Below are 24743 nucleotides of genomic sequence, written 5' to 3'. Positions count from 1 at the left end.
AAATAGGAGAACACCCTGACATCCATGATAGGGATCTAGATTCCTCCAGTGAAAGGGCACTTAAACTAAGAAATGGAGCGAAACATTCTACTTCATTTGTTGCCAATATTGCAGAAACAACTTGGAGCTAAGAAGCTGGAGCTACAGTAAATATGTGTGGACACAATATCTGTACAGCCTACAATGTGTAACATCATTGTTGATGTTTCAAATAGACTTTCAAAATGCTATGGCAAGATTTAATGATGAAAATGGAAAAATTACATGGGATTTCCTAAAGAATATTATATACAAAATAGTAGTCACATTTTTGCATACACTCCAGTCTTCATATTTAATTGGCCACTAAATAAACAACCTAAAAAAAATCAGTCTTACTGAAAACAGCTGTCTCTTACTGTAACATGTAGTTCACAAATGCAAGGGAAGGAATAATAATACAGCATTCACAAGCTTTACTTAAATGATAAACATGATCCAGTGCTTCGATGTTCTGGAGGTGATGTGCCTCTATTTCATACTGGCAGTTAGTACATAATTAATTTGGGATTGGTTGGATGTCTGCATTTTACATTTTATTGGGTCCTGTGAGCTTGTAGTATAGCATAAAACACATTATGCCAAAACCAAGACTGTAATCTGGACTTCATTCTTCTAGCCATTTATCTTTAATAACAAACAGAAAATAACAGAAGCTGAGTTACAAAATACCTTTTTAAAATGTAATGTCGCTTGGAAATGTTAATTTAATATGCTTAGTGATTTCCAGCCAAATGAAACAGGGAAAGTAGATTTAAAATAAAAAGAAAGCTTAATACTTGCTCTTCAACACAATGCCAGCATTAAGTGAGGAACTGCAACAGTGGAACATAAAATGCACTTGTAAGAACATCTGTTGTTATATATATGACTGCCATAGCTCATTTACTTTTCGAAGTTTTCCCTGAATGCTAAGATGGTTTTGTGAGTGAGATCCCAGTCACTGGGGAAATCTGAGGGAGATGAAGCAGTAATTATAAGACTCAGCTCTGCCTGCAAGGACTTAAAATATTTCCTACATACTGTTTCTTTTACAGAATAAAATGTAACAAATAGATGTGTCAGCTGCCACTTTGTTACCAATGTAATTTTTCCATGTGTACTGTTCTATTCCTCTAACAATGTTTGTTCTCATTACTTCGCATGCTTCAATTCACATTACCATTGATTGCTTTACATCTCCTTTCTTTTCATCGTCATTCAAATGGATCACACCATAATCAGCCATTTATTGTCCCTTTTTGGCCCTATGGACCACACCATAATTACTCGTGTAATGTCTGTTTCTGTTATGTCAAAGGTATTTAACACAACCATACTTTCTCTTCAGATCATGAATGAATGAAGGAAGGAATATTTGAGTTTTTCATGTCCCATCAATGTTGAGGTCATTAAAGGAGAATCACAAGCTTGGATTGGAGAAATGATGATGATGTTTGGTTTGTAGAGCGCTCAACTGCACGGCCATCAGTGCCCATACAAAGTCCCAATTTTTACTCAGTCCAATTTGTACACAGTACAATCTAGCTATTGACATGAATGATGTTGATGAAATGATGAGGATAACACAAACAACCAGTCCCTGGGCAGAGAAAACCCCCAAGCTGACTGGGAATCGAACCCGGGACCCCGTGATCCAGAGGCAGCAACACTAGCCACTAGACCATGAGCTGCAGATGGATTGGAGAAAAACTAGCTTTGTCATTTTCAAAAGAAACATCCAAACATTTGCCTTACGTAATTAAGAAAAACCACAGAGAACCTGCACGTGGATGTTTCAACAGGGATTTGAACTGCAGTCCTCCAGAGCATGAGGTCACTGGAGATGGAAAGCAAGCTCAGACTGGACAAAAAGAGAAAAGGAAATGAGTTATGTCCTTTATAATATTCCTACGCACGTGGATGTTTCAACAGGGATTTGAACTGCAGTCCTCCAGAGCATGAGGTCACTGGAGATGGAAAGCAAGCTCAGACTGGGCCAAAAGAGAAAAGGAAATGAGTTATGTCCTTTATAATATTCCTACCTCAGATTACATCTACAAGGCAACTGGTGATTATTTTTCCTATGACCATTTTTATTGTAACAATATGTTAGCAACTGACAATGTCTGAATGATCATACCAACTCCATTGTCCTTTTGCTTCATTTTTAGCCACGATAGATGTGACATATTGTTTCAAGAAAATGAGATTCTACAAGTATTTCTGGTGGATTAAATCTAAAAGATTTTGAAGAAAGACTTCCAGTGTGAGATTAATGTATGTTAAAAATACATGATTATCTGGACCCATTATGTCACTGCTCATGGTTCAGCTTGTTCTTATAATTTAAATGTTATTAAGGAGGATATTATGTGACTGGAAGATTGTTGGAAGGAAACATTTCTGACAAAAATCATTAGTTCTTAAAACATTGATCACTTGCAAGTCATGATCAACTACACCATCCTTCAATTGTTTCTTTGCAGGAAGCTATATTATGTGCAAGCAGCTTATTTATTTTGAACTGATCAGTATTTAGGCTTTTAATAGCTGTATTTCTTCACGATACCAGACAGTGGGCTGCTTGCTGACGCCATGAATAAAATATAACGCAATACTAACTATGAAACAACACCATGTTTCATTTGCTTCAGATGTGAAAAACTGAAAGTGTGGTTAATCCATGTGAGATTACTGTGTGTGCAACTGCAGGAGCTTGTATTCATCCCACAAATGTTATCCATTATTGGCAGGACCCTGTGCCAAATGGCAAGTCCTCTGTCGATGCATGGGAACGCTCATCTCCATCAGGACACAGTGCAATTGTTTCCTGCTCTTCTGCCCACCGTTGCCGTTCTCCAGAGGCAAACAAGCCATAAAAAAGAGCACCAAGGAGATACACAGCAGCTGCTATGTGGAATACTGACTGCCATTCTTGTTGTGTCTGGAATACAATGAGAACACATTTTAATATAATCTGCTATTGCATTACAAAAACACAACAGAACTTTCTTGTTCAGTTGACAGTACTTAACAGGAACTCCACCGCCACCACAGTACTCTTACAGCAGGGTTACTAATTCAAAATCAAATGATGGCATTACAGGAGCACATCTAATAATGAATGAGAAAACAGATATACAGGTGCGCTACTATGAACGGCATAGTGAATGCCTTATTGTAGCCAAGACAGATATGAAGCCAACACTCACCACTGTAATATAAGTTTGTATTCCTACTAGATCCACAGATTATGAAGAGATTGAAATAATGTGTGATCAGAAATAAGAAATTATTCAGATAGTTAAGGGACATAAAAATTTGATTGTAATGGGGGGACTGGAATCAATGGTATGAAAAGGATGAGACAGAAAAACATGTTGTGCCTCGAGTAAGTATAGACATGGAATTAGGAATTGTTGAAAATTTTGCACAGCTGTGGTCAGAAGGTACAAGTTAAAGGGCCGATGGACACATTGGGTAGTGGGTTCTGCCAATGTTGATGTTAAGTATACAGCTCTGCGAGGCAGGCTTACGACACCACTCGCAGGGGAGGAAGCATGACTGGTGGGCACTATAAACAAATGTGGAGATGGGTGTGCAGTCATCAGGCACAACACAGGGCACTGATGTGCTCTGAAAAACTTGTGTGTTGCAATTACAGCCAAAGTGGGCTATCAAAAGCTGATATTATAATTATCAAGTAACACTCTACTTTTCCCCTCCAGAGGACCTATGTCAGAGGTATTTGAAAAGGATTATAAATGATTTAGTCCAGAGGCTCAAGGTAAGCTGTCAAGTTGCCATTCTGTCATTACTGGAACCGGAGAGAATGACAACTGTTTCAGTTGCAAGCCAACCAAGACGACAGTCTGATGACAAATTTCGGTGGCCAGCAGGCCCACTGAGCAGGTGGATGACCAGCCTCTGCTCTCTGGGTGATGTCATCTCAGGAACAGAAAGCTGTGTCTGTGAGGGCAGAGCTGGGGCGTGATCTAGCGGCCTCCTGGGTCAATGGCTCTCGTCACTCACAGACCGAGTTGCCCTGGGTGAGCGACTGGAGCTGCTGCGGCTCTACGATAACGATGGCTGGTGGTGGTTTCCCTTCAGCACTCTACATGGAGACCACGAGTAGTGCCTGATGGAGTAGCCAGCCAAACTCTGGTGGGCTGGCATGGGGCTTCCGGCTCAGCTGATGTACGGCCATGGAGAGGTCAGGGGCCATTACATCATGGGGATGGAGCTGCTGGGTGCCAGAGCACATGATGCCAGTGTGGTGTTTGCACTGACTCATGTATACAAACCAACCTCCTGCCACAAGGATCAGCAGAGGCACTGCATATTCTTTGACAGAATAAAGTCAATGCCAAACATGCCTGTGTATCTCTGCATACCCCGGCATGATTCAACCCTCTCACCCAAACCACATCTCTCAGTCATCTTGGCACATTACAATCCTTGAGGTTGGTAGGTCATAAAAATTTGGTGTCAAAAAGCATCCATCACGACGGTATGAGGAGAGAGTTGATTTTGGAGAGTCATGAGTGAGGCTGTGGCACTTTATGTGCATTCGGTGGAATCAGCTCAGCGCAATGTAGTGTGGTGAGTAAAGTTTTAATTGATGTTATTTTTGGTGTTTGTTCTAGGTATCAAGAGTTTGTGTAAGTTAGGTTAAGCGATGTTTCAAATTATTGTGAAGCCACAGCAACCCATGGACATATCTTTGTTTAGAGGTAATGATAGACATGATAATTTAGTGCCAGTGAGGTGACCATTTTGTAGTTTGTCTGGGCATAATTTGCCATGTACCAGAGCTGTAGCAGCTACTTGTTCTGTGTAGGCGAAATGGTCATTGACTAGTAGCTGTACTGAGTGTAGATCGGTGATGATTTGCTGAAAGCATTAATTTGTGGTTTGATTTGTGTGTCTGGGGTGATTGAATGAGAGTTTGTGGTTTTTTAATAGATGGATTAAGCTAGTAGTAGAGTAGGCAAAATGGTGGAAATGTGCTGCAACTACTGCCGTAGAAGCAATTCCTGCTTTAGCTCAGCTAATGTGTGTATTGAGAGAGGAATTGAACCTGACAGGCAGAGAAATTTCAAACTTTATCATGAGTCAGAAGCTGGGTCAGAGAGTCAAGTTCAGCCGCAATTGGAATCAGATGAAAATAAGTCTTGATTGAGAATTCCTTCTCTTCCATATGACCCAGCAGTGGTCGTACTACTTAATCCCCTCTTGGGCAAGACAATGGAGGACGTGACAATTTTTATTAAGTATGTTAGGGACATTGTGGAAGGGCATAGGAGGCCATACAAAATAACCCTCCATGTTGCTAGTATGCATTTGACAGGGAATGCCAAAGCATATGTTGTAGATTCTGAGACCTTGAGTAAAGCACAAACGTTTCAGGAGTGAGCCACAGGACTTGCCAGTGGTACCAAAAGCAAAATAGTGCACGGTTTTTTTAGGAGAAACTTAGTACTTCATCAATGCAGAACAACAAGTATGTGGAGGCATTCTCAGATACAATCTGTAAAGTGAATGCAAAGAAACATGCAGACGCAGTATGCAGAAGCTAATAGGGTGTTGTTGCAAGATGCAGAAAAGAGAGCAGTGGACATTTTTCTGCTGGTATACCCGCAGAGGTGTCAGAGTATGAATGGAAACTCTGGAGGACTTAGTGTCAGCTCTTCGGATCACAACACATATAGAGGAGATGGATATTACAAAAGAGCAAAGAGTGGACTACCGGGTGCACGCTTCTGAAATTTGGTATTATATATGTAGTGGGGAGGGGCATATAGGGAAGCAATGTAGACAACTAGAGTCCTACGAATGATGCAGAGTGGGCCACTGGTCATCGGACTGTAGAAGTAAGAAAGCTGCGAAGCACTGGCAAGGGAAGCAGCTGCTAAATGTGAACATGAGTGATTCAACCACTGGAAGGCAGTCCTGACAGAACATAACACTGTACACATTAGTGCACAGATGGAATGCTGCTTAGTGGGCTTGGCCAGTAGCAGGAAACAAAGATTTTTGGTAGTCACAGGGCACATGTATCCTTTATTAGTATGGACCTTGTGGCAAAGAGGAGATGGAGGCCATCACAGTAAAGGTTACGTGAGGTTGGTGATAATAGTGAGGAATCAGTGGGTGTGGCAGCTCTGGAGTTTTCAGGTGGGAGAACTAAGTTCAGCAAATGCATGGAAGTATTGCCATGTGTAGGCGAAGGTTATTCAGTGATTTTCAGGCTATAGTTTCTCGGAAAACATCATACTAAGTTGATCATTGACAACCAACAGTAGAACTCGGAGGAAATTTAATCCAGTTGGGGGAAGCAATTGGAACTTTGGCAGAGGGAAGTGACTCAGTCAAAAGGTGCATAATAGCCACTCTGGAAGTCTTGCAAGCAAACCATTAACATGGAAGTGTTACGAGGAAAAGTGAGTCACTTAAAGGGCAGTGATCGAAGGGCTATGGAAAACTTGTTGCTGAGGTTTAGTGATTTATCTTGTACCAACAGTGGGTTACTAGCAACCCCAGTGACACATCATCATATACTGACATTGGATAGCACACAATTTTATCGGAAGCTATATCATATAATAAGGCATCAGTAACCATTAGTTGAAGAATTTATTGAATAAATAAATAAATAAATAAATATTTACCTCTAAATGTAGTTGTGTGTGTAAAACCAAAAATTTCAGTAATATTAATATTAACACTATTCATGTGTGTATTTTTATCTTTTAATCTGACTTGTTCCACATCATATCGATAAAATAATCAGGAAAATGATCTACGGAACATGACATAACTAAAACTAAACTAAACTAAGTGATAGCATGTAGAGAGTGAATATAGAGGTCATGCCAAAGAAAATAGTGTATGGAACAAGAAAATAGAGATTTCGCTATGGCTACAGATATCTAAATGCGCAAACTTTTTGGATGCTTAACCAATTCCAAACATCACAGAAACTTTTGGATAGTCTAGAGCAGTGTATGTTGTTTACAACTAAGGATGACAGGTGCAGGTACCATCAATTGGATGTAGTGCCTGAGGGTAGGCCAAAAATAGCATTTACAGTACTGGATGGCCATTTCCATTACAAGCATGTGCTGCTTGAACTAAAGAACTGACTGTCAAGTTTTCTGCAGTTGTTAGATGGGGTATTCACAGGATTAAAACCAAAACCTTGTCTGGTGTATCTGGATGACATAACTGTCTATTCAAAGGTTTTACCGGAGGATGTGAGACATTTGGAGGATGTCTGTAACAGCCTACAGTTGGCACTTTTTACATTAAGTAAGTACAACTGCCATTATGCGCAAACTCAGGTAAACTACATGGGGCATGTGATAAGTAAATGTGGCAGACAGACTGATCCTCATCTTACCGATGCAGTTCAAAATTTTCTGACATCACAAACAACTAAGCAGGTACAGTCATCAATTGGCCTTTGTAAAAATTATAGATAGTTCATAAGGGACTTCCCAAAAATAGTTGAATTCCTGAAAAAGCTAGTGAAAACAAATACATTTTTAACTTAGTATCACGGACTTTACCAGTTGTGGAAATGTTCTCACCAGACAATATGAAGATTTAAAAAAATCTATTCACCAAGTAGCAGCAGGAGAACACTCATATAAAAAAGGTATTATACATGCAAGCTTTCAGAGCTCTTTGCTTCTCATCCCGTCCAGTAAGTTTCCCCTGACACAGGGTTATGAATGAGTTTTCTTAACTCCACTCCTTTTCCTTCACTCCTCTTTCTTCACCTTCAACACTTCTGCCAGAAGAAGGGGCCACTGACTCCAAAAGCTTGTGTACATAATACCTTTTTTATGTGTGTGTTCTCCTGCTACCACTTGGTGGGCAAATGTTAAACACGTCAGTTGTGTAAAGCCATTTAAAGGAATGGTAGATGGGATACTGCAGTTACCAGCAAAGATACAAGGGGTGAAAAAAGGGAACTGAAATTTTTCAGCATTGTGAGGTGCATGATGTGCCATATAGGCTAAGGGTGCGTAAGTACGAGGGCAGTTCAATAAGTAATGCAACACATTTTTTTTCTGAAACAGGGGTTGTTTTATTCAGCATTGAAATACACCAGGTTATTCCCCAATCTTTTAGCTACACAACACTATTTTTCAACGTAATCTCCATTCAATGCTACGGCCTTAGGCCACCTTGAAATGAGGGACTGTATGCCTGCATGGTACCATTCCACTGGTCGATATCGGAGCCAACGTCGTACTGCATCAATAACTTCTTCATCATCCGCGTAGTGCCTCCCACGGATTGCGTCCTTCATTGGGCCAAACATATGGAAATCCGGCGGTGCGAGATCGGGGCTGTAGGGTGCATGAGGAAGAACAGTCCACTGAAGTTTTGTGAGCTCCTCTCGGGTGCGAAGACTTGTGTGAGGTCTTGCGTTGTCATGAAGAAGGAGAAGTTCGTTCAGATTTTTGTGCCTACGAACACGCTGAAGTCGTTTCTTCAATTTCTGAAGAGTAGCACAATACACTTCAGAGTTGATCGTTTGACCATGGGGAAGGACATCGAACAGAATAACCCCTTCAGCGTCCCAGAAGATGTAACCATGACTTTACCGGCTGAGAGTATGGCTTTAAACTTTTTCTTGGTAGGGGAGTGGGTGTGGCGCCACTCCATTGATTGCCGTTTTGTTTCAGGTTCGAAGTGATGAACCCATGTTTCATCGCCTGTAACAATCTTTGACAAGAAATTGTCACCCTCAGCCACATGACGAGCAAGCAATTTCGCACAGATGGTTCTCCTTTGCTCTTTATGGTGTTCAGTTAGACAACGAGGGACCCAGCGGGAACAAACCTTTGAATATCCCAACTGGTGAACAATTGTGACAGCACTACCAACAGAGATGTCAAGTTGAGCACTGAGTTGTTTGATGGTGATCCGTCGATCATCTCGAACGAGTGTGTTCGCACGCTCCACCATTGCAGGAGTCACAGCTGTGCACGGCTGGCCCGCACGCGGGAGATCAGACAGTCTTGCTTGACCTTACGGCGATGATGACACACGCTTTGCCCAACGACTCACCGTGCTTTTGTCCACTGCCAGATCACTGTAGACATTCTGCAAGCGCCTATGAATATCTGAGATGCCCTGGTTTTCCGCCAAAAGAAACTCGATCACTGCCCGTTGTTTGCAACGCACATCCGTTACAGACGCCATTTTAACAGCTCCGTACAGCGCTGCCACCTGTCGGAAGTCAATGAAACTATACGAGACGAAGCGGGAATGTTTGAAAATATTCCACAAGAAATTTCCGGTTTTTTCAACCAAAATTGGCCGAGAAAAAAAATGTGTTGCATTACTTATTGAACTGCCCTCGTAAGTCGTATGATTGTAATATTTGTTGTTGTTGTTTTTGTTTTACCACATTAGTGTATCAGAGAGTGCGTATTTTTATTGCCAAAGATTTTTTTTACAGTGTGTTCTCAGAAGAGGGAGGGTTGTGATCTGTCTGAGTGGGCAGGTATGGACTGTTACACAGATATGTTAAGTGAGTTTGTTTCTGGGGGAAGAAAGTGGAACAAGTTGTAGGAAGGAGCTTCTGCCACTTGGACTTACTTTCAGAGAATGGGAACACACTGATTGTAATCAGTATTCATGCCAGAAACTGTAGGGTTATTTTGCTACAAAGGAGGAAGATCCGTAGGGTTGACAAAACTCAAGCTTCAAACAAGCGGAAAGATTATTAATGGCAAGACTTGTGAGGTACTTGGGATGGACTTTCATTTTCTCGCTATGCTCACACGTTCAACTGCTGTAACACTTGTCACAGAATATGTTGTATTGGCTGGAAGGATCTCTGAGGGTATTACCCATTCAAAATTTTACCTATTTAAACAACACATTCAATCCAGAACTTATGCAGTCCTTCGACAAACTGATAGAGTCCAATCAGGGGAGAATTTCAACAAAATAAATGTTGCACCATATACATGATTTGCAGGAGCAATAACAGCATGAGTGTGTTGGCTACCAGTTGGGGCACGTTTCTAGCACACATTTATGTACTGTATTTCTGGGTAAAATGCAAGAAGGCTCAGGCTGTAGATTTGCCAATTGCCAGCAGAATGGCTGAATGGCATTGGTCAGTGAAGTGACTAGTTTTAAGTAGTTAATTAGTATATTAGAGGTACATAATAACAGTACATGGTAGTTAGTGAAAAGGGTGGTGAGCAATAAAAGTGTGGTAAGAAGTTCCATGTGGGAACATTACATAGTGAATTGGGGGGGGGGGGGGGGCTTGTCCTCAATATATTCATTATTAGCATTAAAGTGCCAGAATGAGATTTTCATTCTACAGTGGAGTGTGCACTGATATGAAACTTTCCTGGCAGATTAAAACTGTGTGCCGGACCGAGACTCAAACTTAGGACCTTTGCCTTTCGCGGGCAAGTTCTGCAAGGTTCGCAGGAGAGCTTCTGTAAAGTCTGGAAGGTAGGAAATGAGGTAATGGCAGAAGTAAAGCTGTGAGGACAGGGCGTGCGTCGTGCTTGGGTAGCTCAGGTGGTAGGGCACTTGCCCACGAAAGGCAAGGGTCTCGAGTTCGAGTCTCGGTCCGGCACACAGTTTTAATCTGCCAGGAAAGTTTCAGGCATTAAAGTAGTTTAGTGGGAGCTCAATATTAAAGATTCGGGATGAATCTTCACAGAATGGAGGAGGTATGCTGTGTCATGATTAAGTATAAGCATGGATTTAGAAATTCTTGAAAATTTTGCGCAACTATGGCCTGAAGGCACTAGTTATGGGGCCGGAAGACCCATCGGGTAGTGAATGCTGGCAATGCTGATATTAAGCAAACAGTTCTGCAAGGCAGGTTTACAGCACGACTTGCAGGTGAGGAAGCACAGCCTGACAGGCACTGTAAGCAAGTCTGGAGATGGATGTAAAGGTACTAGGTGCTGCACAGGACACTGTCATGCTACAAAAACAAGCTGTGTGTTGCAGTTACAGCCGAAGCTGACATTATAATTATAAGGGAACGCTCCACTTTTCCCCTCCAGAGGAACATCACAAGTGTACAAAAAGGAGTATAAATAAGTGAGTCCAGAGGGTCAAGGTAAGCAGTCATATCATCATTCTGTCAGCATCTGCAGCCTGAGAGAATGACAATTGTTTAAGTTGCAGACTGACCATGACGCCCATCTGCTGACAAATTCTGGCGGCCAGCTGGCCCCCTGAATCAACTACCAAGTTCCACTATACAACACACAGCAGCCGTGGTGGAAGCAAAACTTAGCACTGCAGAGGTATGGGCAGTGGTCAGCCTCCGCTCTCTGGGTGATGTCTGACTGACTGCAAGCTGGTGTCTGAAAGGGCAGAGCCTGGGTGTGATCTTGTGGCCTACAAGGTCCGCGGCTGTCCTCAATCACAGGTTGAGCCACCCCAGGCGGCCGACTGGAGCTGCTGAGACTCTGCTACTACAAAGGCTGCTGGCTGCTTCCCTTCAGTGATCAACATGGAGACCAAGAATAGAGCTTGATAGAATAGCTAGCTATGCTCTAGAGGGTCGGCGTGGGGCTTCCGGCTCAGCCAATGCATGCTACTGGCCACGTGGCCATGGAGAGGACAGAAGCATTCATGTGGCAGAGGCAGGGAGGTTGGGTAATGGAGCAGTAGACACTGGTGCTGGTGATTATGCTGACACACACATACACACACTGCACCACCTTCACCTGGATCAGCAGTGGTAATGTGCATTCTTTGACAGAATCAAGTCAATGCCAAAATCGTCTGTGTACCCCAACATCATGCACCCCTCTCTCCCAAACCATCTCTCCCATTCACCTGGCGCATTAGATCCCTGAGGTTGGGGTCATAACAAATAATTGGAGAACATGGCCTCGTGAAATTAAAGAAAGAGGTAGCCACCTAGTGGAATGTTGCACAGAGCACAATTTAAACACTGCCAACACTAAGTTTAAGAATTGTATATATTGAAGAGATCTAAAGAGCTGGAAGATTGATTACATAATGATATAACATGGGTTTTGTAAACAGATTTTAAACTGTGAAACATTTCCAGGGGCAGATGTGGACTCTGGTCATGATTTATTGATTATGAATTGCAGATTAAAAATGAAAAAAGTTGGAATTTAAAGAGATGGGACCTGAATAAATTGAAAAAACCAGAGGTTGCTGAGAGTTTCAAAGGAAACATTAGGCAACAACTGACTCAAATGGGGAAAGGAATACATTAGATGATGAATGGGCAGCTTTGCAAGATGAAATGAAGAAGACAGTATAGGATCAAAAAGGCAAAAAGACAATGCCTCGAAGAAATTCTTGAATAACACAAGAAATTGAACTTAACTTATGAAATGAGAAAATATAAAAATTTAGCAACTGAAGCATGCAAAAAGCTGTGTAGGCATCTGAAAATGAGATTAACAGAAAGTGCAAAATATCAAAGCCGTAAAAGCATGCATTACTACGAGGAAGACAGCTGCTCCATACAGGAACATTAAAGAAACCTTCGGAGAAAAGGGAATAACCACCATGAATATTAAAGACTCAGATGGCAAGCCAGTATTTAAGCCCAGAAGGGAAGGCCAAAGGGTGGAAGGAATATATAGATGGCCTATATAATGGGCACAAACTTGAAGACAACATTATGCCAATGAAGATGTAGTGAATGTGAATGATATGGGAGATAAGATACCGCGAGAAGAATTTGACAGAACACTGAAATACGAGGGCATTTCAAAAAGTAAAGATACGTTGGCTCGCAGTTCTTAAATAGAACATTTATTTAGAAAATGTCAGTTACATCTTATTAACTGGATTACTTGTTATTTTTCGACATAATCATCCCCGTTACCAAAAAATTTGTTAAGTCGGTGCACAAGCTTTTGTATCCCACAGTCATAGAAGGTTGCTGCCTGTTGCTGGAACCACATTTCAACTTCATCTTTGATCTCTTCATCGTCGCGGAATGATTTTCCACCAAGATGTGGCGGATGGTCCAATATCTCCCATTTTAATTGTTTGAGTAGTGCTTTGGTTACGAGCACTGTGTGAGGTCGAGCATTGTCATGAAGCAAGCGGACTCCACTTGCCAGCATTCCCCTGCGTTTGTTTTGAATTGCCCTTTGAAGACGTTTCAAAGTCTGGCAATATGCAGCAGTGTTAATTGTCATTCCAGGAGGCATAAATTCCAACTTGTCTGTCCCAAAAAACAGAAGCCATAATTTTCTTCGGTGAAATCAAAGTTTTGCATTTCTTGGCTTTTGGTGAATTCGAATGGCGCCATTGCATTGATTGTTGCTTGGATTAAGGTGTATGGAGATAAACCCACGTCTCGTCACCTGTCACAATGTGATAAAGGAACTCATCATCTGCTGCAGGATAGCGTGTGAGGAAGTCGAGTGCAAAGCCCATCCTCTTCTTTTTGTGTTCTTCCGTTAACAGTTTTGGAACCCAGCGCGCACACAATTTCCTGTACCCTAACTTGACAGTCACAACGTCATAAAGAGTTGTCATTGACACGTCTGGTGTGATCTGAAGCAATTCTTTCAATGTGAGACGTCTATTCGCACGAATTGCTTCCTCCATTCTCCGAAGAAGGGCATCGGAGATCACAGATGGCCGACCTGTTCTTTGTTCGTCATGAACATCGGTCCTACCTTCAGAGAAATGGCGACACCATTTCATTACATTTTGTCGATCCATAATGCTCCCATAAACAGACACAATTTCTTTGTGAATATCTGCTGGTCGCTGACCTTTTGCATGAAGAAAATGTATGACGGAGCGCACTTTGCATTTAGCAGGATCTGAATCGGCACAGCCATTTTAAACACGACCTACTCCAACCAGAAGCAACGTTCAACTGCCGAACGGCTGCAAGGAGAAAGCTAGCGGTTCAAGGTTAACACCAGTGTTGCCAACTTGCTCGCCAAAACTCTTCTGTTCCTCTGGCGTATGGTGTATCTTGACTTTCCAAAATACCCTCGTATTTAAGCTGGGGCCCCTGGAGTAGGCAAAATTCCCTCAGAACTGCTTATCTCATTGGGACAGCCGGCCATGATAAAACTACTCCATCAGCTTCATCTGATATCGAGAACATTTTTGAAATGTTTGTGAGAAAGAAGTGGCAGTTGAAATATTAGCAATTCTGCAAGGTAAGTCAATGGACTGTGTGGTGTCGACTGTGGGGACAATGTTCATGAGGAACACAATGAGGCTGGATGTGGGTAACAGCCCAGTGACCACTTAGTTCGATGTGGGGAAACCACCTATAAACCACATACTGGCTGGCCAGCACATAGCCATTCATCATTAATCCACCAGCTGGATTTGATCCGATCCCGGGATGCTTTCCCAAATCCCAAAAACGGCACACTAACACATGTGGCTATTTGGGCAAGTAAAAGCCTCTGTGTACCATAATTAATCTGATCTTGTTTTTGTGGTTCTATGGGAGAGATATGTAGGAGAGTGTAAACATATTCATAGATCACTCATTTAATACCAGTTCTTGTATCTTTTTAAATGGGCTTTGGTTAAATACACTATGTGATCAAAAGTATCCAGACATGCCCAAAAACACTTTTTCATATTAGGTGCATTGTGCTGCCATCTACTGCCAGGTACTCCATATCAGCAACCTCAGTAGTCATTAGACATTCTGAGAGAGCAGAATGGGGCACTCCGCGGAACTCACGGACTTCGAACATGGTCAGGTGATTGGGTGACACTTGTCTCATACGTCTGTATGCGAGATTTCCAAATTCCTAAACATCCCTAGGTCCACTTTTTCTGAGGTGATAGTGAAGTGGAAACCTGAAGGGACACATACAGCCCAAAAGTGTACAGGTCGATCTCGTCTGCTGACTGATGGACACCATCGACAGTTGAAGAGGGTTGTAATGCATAATAGGCAGACATCTTTTCAGACCCTCACACAGGAATTCCAAACTGCACCAGGATCCATTGCAAATACTATGACAGTTAGGCGGGAGGTGAGAAAACTTGGATTTCATGGTCGAGCAGCTGCTCATAAGCCATGCCTCGCTTGGTATAAGGAGCGTAAATGTTGGACGATTGAACAGTGGAAAAACATTGTGTAGAGTGACGAATCATGGTACACAAAGTGGCGATCCGGTGGCAGGCTGTGAGTATGGCAAATGCTCAGTAAACATCATATGTCAGTGTGTGTAGTGCCAACAGTAAAATTAGGAGGCGGTGGTGTCATGGTGTGGCTGTGTTTTTGATGGAGGGGGCTTTGAGCCCTCGTTGTTCTGCATGACACTATCACAGCACAGGCCTACATTGATGTTTTAAGCACCTTCTTGCTTCCCACTGTTGGGGATGGTGACTGCATCTTTCAACATGAGTGAGCACCTGTTCATAATGCACAGCCTGTGGCAGAGTGGTTACATGACGATAACCTGCCTGTAATGGACTGGCCTGCACAGAGTTATGCCCTGAATCTTACAGAACACCTTTGGAATGTTTTGGAATGCTGACTTTGTGCCAGGCCTCACCGACCAACATCAATACCTCGCCTCAGTGCAGCACTCCATGAAAAATAGGCTGCAGTTCCCCAAGAAACCTACCAGCGCCTGATTGAACGGACACCTGCGAGAGCAGAAGCTGTCATGAAGGCTAAGAGTAGGCCAACACTATATTGAATTCCAGCATTACCGATGGAGGGTGCCACGAACTTTCAATTCATTTTCAGCCAGGTGTCCTGATACTTTTGATCACATAGTGTAGCTGACATCTATCTTGCAGCATCTGCCAGTTCAGGTTCTTCAGCATTACCCTAATGTTCTACTGCAAGTTAATCAAATGTGACCATTTGTGCTGCCTTTCTTTATGCACATTTGTTATATCTTGTTAGTATTATTTGGTACTTACCCTGCACACTTTAGCAATATTTTAGGCTGGGTCATACAAGTGTTTTGTAAGTAATCTCCTTTGTAGACTGAAGCACTTATCCTATGCTTTAACTATGACTGAGCCTACAAAATCATTCCATTTATATCACCACAAATTGAGGTATTTGTATGAGATGACTGATTGCAGTTGTGACTGGTAGTGTACTCAGAAGATACTATATTTTGTTTAGTACATAATTTTACATTTCTAAACACTTAAAGCAAGTCATCAATATCTACACCACTGTGAAATCTTGTCAAGAGGTGACTGAGTATTTGTGGAGCTCCTTTCTTATAGTACTTCAGGGTAAATGAATGGACTATCTACAATATGTCTGACAAGGAACCCCTTGAGTGTGAGGTCACAGAAGGTCAATGACGTTTATGGATAAAATTCCCTAGATATCGTCTACAGGGGCAACTACAGCCGTAATTTTTCCCGAGGGCATGCAGCTTTACTGTATGATTAAATGATGATGGCGTCCTCTTGGGTAAAATATTCTGGAGGTAAAATAGTCCCCCATTCGGATCTCCGGGTGGGGACTACTCAAGAGGACGTCGTTATCAGGAGAAAGAAAACTGGCATTCTACGGATCAGAGCATGGAATGCCAGATCCCTTAATCGGGCAGATAGGATAGAAATTTTAAAAAGGGAAATGGATAGCTTAAAGTTAGATATAGTGGGAATTAGTGAAGTTCGGTGGCAGGAGGGACAAGACTTTTGGTCAGGCAAATACAGGGTTATAAATACAAAGTCAAATAGGGGTAATGCAGGAGTAGGTTTAATAATGAATAACAAAATAGGAATGCGGGTAAGCTACTACAAACAGCATAATGAACGCATTATTGTGGCCAAGATAGACACGAAGCCCACGCCTACTACAGTAGTACAAGTTTATATGCCAACTAGCTCTGCAGATGATGAAGAAATTGAAGAAATGTATGATGAAATAAAAGAAATTATTCAGATAGTGAAGGCAGACGAAAATTTAATAGTCATGGGTGACTGGAATTCGGTAGTAGGAAAAGGGAGAGAAGGAAACATAGTAGGTGGATATGGATTGGGGCTAAGAAATGAAAGAGGAAGCCGCCTGGTAGAATTTTGCACAGAGCACAACTTAATCATAGCTAACACTTGGTTCAAGAATCATAAAAGAAGGCTGCATACATGGAAGAAGCCTGGAGATACTGACAGATTTCAGATAGATTATATAATGGTAAGACAGAGATTTAGGAACCAGGTTTTAAATTGTAAGACATTTCCAGGGGCAGATGTGGACTCTGACCACAATCTGTTGGTTGTGAACTGCAGATTAAAACTGAGGAAACTACAATAAGGTGGGAATTTAAGGAAATGGGACCTGGATAAACTGAAAGAACCAGAGGTTGTACAGAGTTTCAGGGAGAGCATAAGGGAACAAATGGCAGGAATGGGGGAAAGAAATACAGTAGAAGAAGAATGGGTAGCTTTGAGGGATGAAGTAGTGAAGGCAGCAGAGGATCAAGTAGGTAAAAAGACGAGGGCTAGTAGAAATCCTTGGGTAATAGAAGAAATATTGAATTTAATTGATGAAAGGAGAAAATATAAAAATGTAGTAAATGAAGCAGGCAAAAAGGAATACAAACGTCTCAAAAATGAGATCGACAGGAAGTGCAAAATGGCTAAGCAGGGATGGCTAGAGGATAAATGTAAGGATGTAGAGGCAGAAAGGTGGAAGGAGTATATAGAGGGTCTAAACAAGGGCGATGTACTTGAGGGCAATATTATGGAAATGGAAGAGGATGTAGACGAAGACGAAATGGGAGATAAGATACTGCGTGAAGAGTTTGACAGAGCACTGAAAGACCTGAGTCGAAACAAGGCCCCGGGAGTAGACAACATTCCATCAGAACTACTGACGGCCTTGGGAGAGCCAGTCCTGACAAAACTCTACCATCTGGTGAGCAAGATGTATGAGACAGGCGAAATACCCTCAGACTTCAAGAAGAATATAATAATTCCAATCCCAAAGAAAGCAGATGTTGACAGATGTGAAAATTACCGAACTATCAGTTTAATAAGTCACGGCTGCAAAATACTAACGTGAATACTTTAAAGACGAAAGGAAAAACTAGTAGAAGCCATCCTCGAGGAAGATCAGATTGGATTCCGTAGAAATATTGGAATACGTGAGGCAATACTGACCCTACGGCTTATCTTAGAAGCTAGATTAAGGAAAGGCAAACCTACGTTTCTAGCATTTGTAAACTTAGAGAAAGCTTTTGACAATGTTGACTGGAATACTCTTTTTCAAATTCTGAAGGTGGCAGGGATAAAATACAGGGAGCGAAAGGCTATTTACAATTTGTATAGAAACCAAATGGCAGTTATAAGAGTTGAGGGGCATGAAAGGGAAGCAGTGGTTGGGAAGGGAGTGAGACAGGGTTGTAGCCTCTCCCCGATGTTATTCAATCTGTATATTGAGCAAGCAGTGAAGGAAACAAAAGAAAAATTCGGAGTAGGCATTAAAATCCATGGAGAAGAAATAAAAACTTTGAGGTTCGCCGGTGACATTGTAATTCTGTCAGAGACAGCAAAGGACTTGGAAGAGTAGTTGAACGGAACGGATAGTGTCTTGAAGGGAGGATATAAGATGAACATCAACAAAAGCAAAACTAGGATAACGGAAAGTAGTCGAATGAAGTCGGGTGATGTTGAGGGTATTAGATTAGGAAATGAGAAACTTAAAGTAGTAAAGGAGTTTTGTTATTTGGGGAGCAAAATAACTGATGATGGTCGAAGTAGAGAGGATATAAAATGTAGACTGGCAATGGGAAGGAAAGCGTTTCTGAAGAAGAGAAATTTGTTAACCTTGAGTATAGATTTAAGTGTCAGGAAGTCGTTTCTGAAAGTATTTGTATGGAGTGTAGCCACGTATGGAAGTGAAACATGGACGATAAATAGTTTAGACAAGAAGAGAATAGAAGCTTTCGAAATGTGGTGCTACAGAAGAATGCTGAAGATTAGATGGGTAGATCATATAAATAATGAGGAGGTGTTGAATAGGATTGGGGAGAAGAGAAGTTTGTGGCACAACTTGACTAGAAGAAGGGATAGGTTGGTAGGGCATGTTCTGAGGCATCAAGGGATCACCAATTCAGTATTTGAGGGCAGCGTGGAGGGTAAAAATCGTAGAGGGAGACCAAAAGATGAATACACCAAGCAGATTCAGAAGGATGTAGGTTCCAGTAGGTACTGGGAGATGAAGAAGCTTGCGCAGGAAAGAGTAGCATGGAGAGCTGCATCAAACCAGTCTCTGGACTGAAGACCACAACAACAACAATGGCAACAGGGGGCATGACTGGATGTATCCAAAGGTGAGCACAACATGAGGCCACGGAGCATAGTTTAACTGCTTAGTCGACAAGTAACTCACAGCAGTAGTAGTGGTGTGTTGATACAAAACAGAGCAATGGCAACGATAAACACTGCAAATGTTGAATTATTTCTACAACAGCTGCCAAAGTTGACATTTCATTAGAAGGGAACCCACAGCATTTTGCAGAGTGAGAAAGAAGTGGCAGGTGAAATATTAGCGCTTGTGCAAGATGTGTCAGTGGAATGTGTGGTGTCAACTGTGCAGACAATGTACATGAGGAGTATGATGATGATACATGCTTAAAGTGATACTGAAACAAGTGTAGAGTCATGTAGTTCATCATCATTGTCAGACCAGGGAGCCACAAATCCCGTCTCCAGTGAAATGTAGAGAAGGACAATCGTTATCCCATGAGTGGGTACTACATATAATTATGTACACAGAACATAATACACAGCACAGCAAAGAAAGAGATTTCAAATAAGTCTGCAGCAACATTCCGGTATAGTGCATAAGAAAAACTATGGATATTCAAGGAAGGACAAAGTTACTTGTTACAAAAACTGGTGTTCGCGCATTTCAAGGATGCTCGATACAATTCACAGCCGGTGCACGATCACAGGTGGTGCACGATAGTGACCTATTATGCTAATCACATCAAACTGAACACAACATAGATTACAGGAATTTCAAGGGAAGCAGTGGATGATTGCATAACTTCAAACAAGAAATTTGTTTTCAACTCTGACCAGGTCCCACCTGGAGAGGAACTGCATATGAAAGGAACCCTGGAAATTAGAGGTATCAAGAGAGTTGTATCTATCAAGATCAACTAATGTCAATGACTTAACATATCCATGGATGAAAAATTGGCTGGAAAGTTATTTATTGTGTTACTAAAAGTTGGAGGTGCTCTGTCCTCTACGATTCTTTTGGTGTGCATGATCTTGCAAGTGCAGCGGGGGATATTTACGTTATGCAAGAGTGGAAAAATGGACTTAAGAGAACTGCAACTATGGTGTGAGCACTGTTTTTGACCAATAACTGGTCAAATAACTTGCTTTTGCCTGATTCCTGGTTGTGTGCAAATGTCGTGTTCCATTGGAGCAAATTATCCCTCTTGAAAAGTGTGTGACATTGCAGTTCATACCACCTGGCACCACTGGAAAAATTCAGCCTTTTGACGTTTGTTTCTTCTGTACCTATAAAAGATATTATCACACTGTCTGCACCTATGCCTTAAAGGATAGCCAGTTTTTCAGTAAGATCCATGACAGACTGTTTTGCACTTGGTTGCATGTCATTACATTCCATCTGTTCTCATTACCCCTTTACACCAATATGTTTCTACATGCATTCGTTAAGAGTGGATACGTAGCTGAACATCCTGCACCATTTGCAACTCCCAAGGAGTCTGCATTTGATCTTGATGCTGCAAACCTTTGTGATAACTGTGGCGCACCATTTTTCTTTTGGGGTTCATGGTGCAAGTTAGTGGTTTGTTTTGAATATATCTTGAATGTCAACAATGTCCATTTTGTGAAGTGTGATACAAGCAACCCTCAGAAAGTTGATCTCTGCACCTCCCAGACACTCATTTTCTGTTGCCCTCCTGATGCACATGACTTTCAAATGAGCCTTTCTATGGACCCTTGCACTCAATGGGTTCATGTGAGCTTGCTATTATCTGGCATGTCATTTATATATTACTTTTGTTAATAAATGTCCATATGTTACTGAGTCAAACACTTTTCAGAAGTCAAGAAACACTGCAGCCACCTGATCCATGGCTTTCAGGATGTCAGTTTTTTTCTAAACTAATTAAAAATGCTGTGGCAAAAATAATTTAAAAATCTCACATGAACTGATGTTTAAAAAATTGGTTTGCTTTCCAGAAAAGAAAAATCACTATATATGCCAGCAGTGAATTTTCAGAAAAGATAAGCTCATCGTTAAATCAGAGGAAAAATGTCACAGCAATATTCTATAATCTGTATTTTCAAATTCAGTTAATTACTCATTACTTTTTTTTACAAAATACAGAGTTACAGAACCAGGAGTGTTACAGAGTTTAACCCCCATCCAAGAAGTAGTAAACAAAGAGTAACTGTGTATCAAGTGAATGCCACTACTATTCTGACTGCAAAACAATTTCCCAAGGAGTCCTGCAAGGCTCAAAGCTGGGCCCTTACATGTTTTTATAATATGTAAATGATTTACCACTAAGCACTAATAAGCATTCGGTTTTATTTGCAAATGACCTCACTTTTGAAATAGAAAATAATGATTCATAAAAAAAAATTCCAAACAGCAGGCAAAGCACTTTACATCCCTGGTTTCATAAAAAAATAACTAAAACCGAATTTCCTAAAGATGCACATGATGTACCTCAAAATTAAATTTTCAGAAATGAGAGGTAACTAGAAACATTGAGGAAATTATGGCAGAAACCCAGGTGAAATTTTTAGGTCTACATCTCAACAAAAAATCTAAATTTGAAGCCTGCCCATTAAAACAAAGCTCTACATGAGGACATGGACATACAATTTCAACCCCTCTAACCCCAGGAAAAGTATTTTTTAAAAAGTGGGTGATGTGCTTTACATTTTATTAGTAGTCATAAAAAGTTAAAGCCACAAAAAGTAGAAATTTCAGTAAAAACCTGAAATTCTGCTAATTAGAATCACTGTTATTGCAGTTTAAGGTGGCATCCTCAATAACTGGCATAGATAAGATCTTAAAGTTGAGAGCTCTTTGGAGACAAATTTAAAATCATTAAACAAAAATTATGAATAAACGGATTTTTTTTAATGTTCCCAGTTAATAATGTTGTTATAGCCACTAATAGTTGAGAAAATGAGAATGCATGGAGATGGGTCACCAATACTAGGAATTAATTCCTATAATAAAGCACATTTTCTTCACTCCTAAACAACATATTTTGTCATTTCTTGAAATAAATTGCATACTTTTACCTTTTTCACCAATTTTTAAACATTCAACTTAATTTTATTCTCAGGGAGGATCCAACACTGATATTTTTAGTACAAAACATTTTCTTGAAAATATCTGTAATACAGAAAGCAAAAATTACTCCCTCAGTGGCAGCAGACGTAAATACGAAAAATTACATAAAACTGTAAAAACATCCAGAAGAAAAGGAAGGGTTGGAGGAATTCATTTCTTTTTCTCTCATCATGTCTAATATATCTAACCTTGATCAATACCATCTACCTATTTTTCTGGTATTTGTCATAGCCAAGCATCATTTCATGTCATGTTAGATTCTGATAATTGCAACAATGCTGCAATCTGCAGAAAACTTGTAATGAAAGAAATGAATTCTCTGCAAAGAATTATGATTAGTATCATGTTTTTCACCTATCCTTGAGTAGTACAGGTTCCTTTTTCTCCAAACTGGTTCTCTGTTCTGCATATTTTTACCACTTTTCATAGTTCTACGAGTTTTCTATCTTTCACCACTTTGTGAGTATATTTTCTCTTTTTCTATTGTGAATATTTTTACCTCACTGATAACATTCATGAAAATATTTAATTTATATTCTGTCTGTGAACAAGTAGCACTTCATGGCTTCCATGTTCCTGATATTTTTCCTTATATAAGCACCATATCACTCTACCTTTATCAAATTATGTCATTTGAAACAATGCTGCAATCTGCAGAAAACACTTTTCAATGAAAGAAAACAAAGCTCTTGAGTCAGCAACGATTACTATAATGCTCAACTGACAACAAATACCTTGTGCTGAACCAGGGTTCCCGTGAGGAGTGGGCTGATCATCCCAGGCAAAGTGGCAACAGTATTGCTCATTCCCATCAAAATGCTTGCAAACTGTGGTGCCAAGTCAAGGTGATTCACACTGAAAAGTAAAGGAACAAAAACTGTATTAATAGACCAGTTCCTTTCTATTTCAAACAGAATGGTACTGCACAGAGAAAGAAATTCTCTGACCTATCATTCCTTCCACAAAAACTAAATGATGTATATTAATGGCTCAGTAATAACATTTTGGTTTGTATCCATCCTGATTACATTTTCAGTGTTCATGTATTTTAAATAATGTTTTGGCGTGCATTACTGTTTTACAGTGTAGATATTTAATATTCAGCCTTTTTTTGTATTAGTGTTGTTGTATTACGAAGGAATATGCTGTGTAAGCTTCTTACCACATCATGATTTATCCAAGTTGCAGCATTTAGATGCTACTTGCTTCCCAACATCAGAGATGAAGTGACCTACAAAAAGTGTTACATGGATTGCAGTGAGTCACATGGTATGTCCAACTTGTCAAATCAATGATAACTGGGCATCAACCTTTGGGTTAGTATTATCATCCACCAAGTAGTTTGATTATTATTCTTTCATAAAGCCTAAATAGATGGACAAAAACACAATTTCCTTCTGCAATTATCTTTTGTGACATATGGTGAATCACTGACAGCATGGCAGAACACATGGTTGATGCATGAAGAAGCTCCTACCCACCTACATATAACTTTAGCCAGCATCTCAATAGCATTGTCCTCAACCATCTGACTGGACAAGCAGGTCCTACAACAAACTCCAGCCACAGAACCTTATCTTTTACATTAACTCAGAGGGCCACCACATGTCATGTATTTATTTACCTAGTTCCTGGTAGCAACATATTTAACAACTTGTCTTTAGCCCAAGCTGCAACGTCTAAATAGATACGTTAACACATATGAACCACCAGTAAGACTTAAACACCATCATAAAAACTGAAAACTTTCAATCTGACAAAAAAATCTAATTAATCTGATTCACAGACACACTGAAAAAGTCAAGATCACAGCTCAATGTACTTTCTTCAGAGCACCCCCTCCCAAGTGCACACACACCTAACTTTTTTGTGTTCTCCTGCCACTACTTGGTGAGTACATTTCTTAACTATCCAATTTAGGGTAGGTGGATAGTTAAAAAATATACTTACCAAGCAGCAGCAAGAGTTCACACAAATAAAGGTATTAAAGTCTGCAAGCTATCAGAGCCAGTGGCTCCTCCTCCTGACAGAAGGACTGAAGGGGAAGGAAGAGGGGTGAAGGAAAAGGACTGGTGAGGTTTATGAAAATGGGTAGAGTTTGTAAAAGTTGCCCAGAACATCTCAGGGAAGACTCACCAGATGGGATGAGAAGAAAGACTGAGTGTCGGGGACTGCATTGGATGAGATTTGAAAACCTGAGAGCTTGTAGATTGAAGACACGGTAATTTGCAAGACACAGAGATTACTGCCAAAACACTATATATGAGAAAGAGTGGAAAGCTCCATACACGGGGGGCAGGGGAGGGACAGAAAAAAATAGATAAGCCAGAAAATGAAAGATACAGAAAACTAAAAGGGAGCGAAGAAAAGAACAGTTACTGTGAAAAAGTGCCGA

The 24743-nt window shown here is 40.8% G+C and overlaps 1 protein-coding gene across 2 annotated transcripts in view; it reads right to left on the bottom strand.

Annotated features, from left to right (window-relative positions):
* Positions 1-307: 307 nt before the first annotated feature.
* LOC124711538 (vesicular glutamate transporter 1-like) overlaps positions 308-24743 on the bottom strand; it is a 130174-nt gene continuing 105738 nt past the window's right edge. For both annotated transcript variants that reach the window (XM_047241672.1, XM_047241673.1), the window contains exons 9-10: positions 23083-23203; positions 308-2965 (exon numbers count right to left, since the gene is read on the bottom strand). In XM_047241672.1, coding sequence (XP_047097628.1) covers positions 2765-2965; positions 23083-23203 — 322 coding nt within the window. In that variant the 3' untranslated portion in view covers positions 308-2764. The remainder of the gene's footprint in view (positions 2966-23082; positions 23204-24743) is intronic.

The sequence above is a fragment of the Schistocerca piceifrons genome, chromosome 8, assembly GCF_021461385.2.
Source record: "Schistocerca piceifrons isolate TAMUIC-IGC-003096 chromosome 8, iqSchPice1.1, whole genome shotgun sequence".
NCBI classification, from domain to species: domain Eukaryota; kingdom Metazoa; phylum Arthropoda; class Insecta; order Orthoptera; family Acrididae; genus Schistocerca; species Schistocerca piceifrons.
Note: the sequence above shows the minus strand (reverse complement) of the source record. Positions and strands in the feature narration are given on the sequence as shown.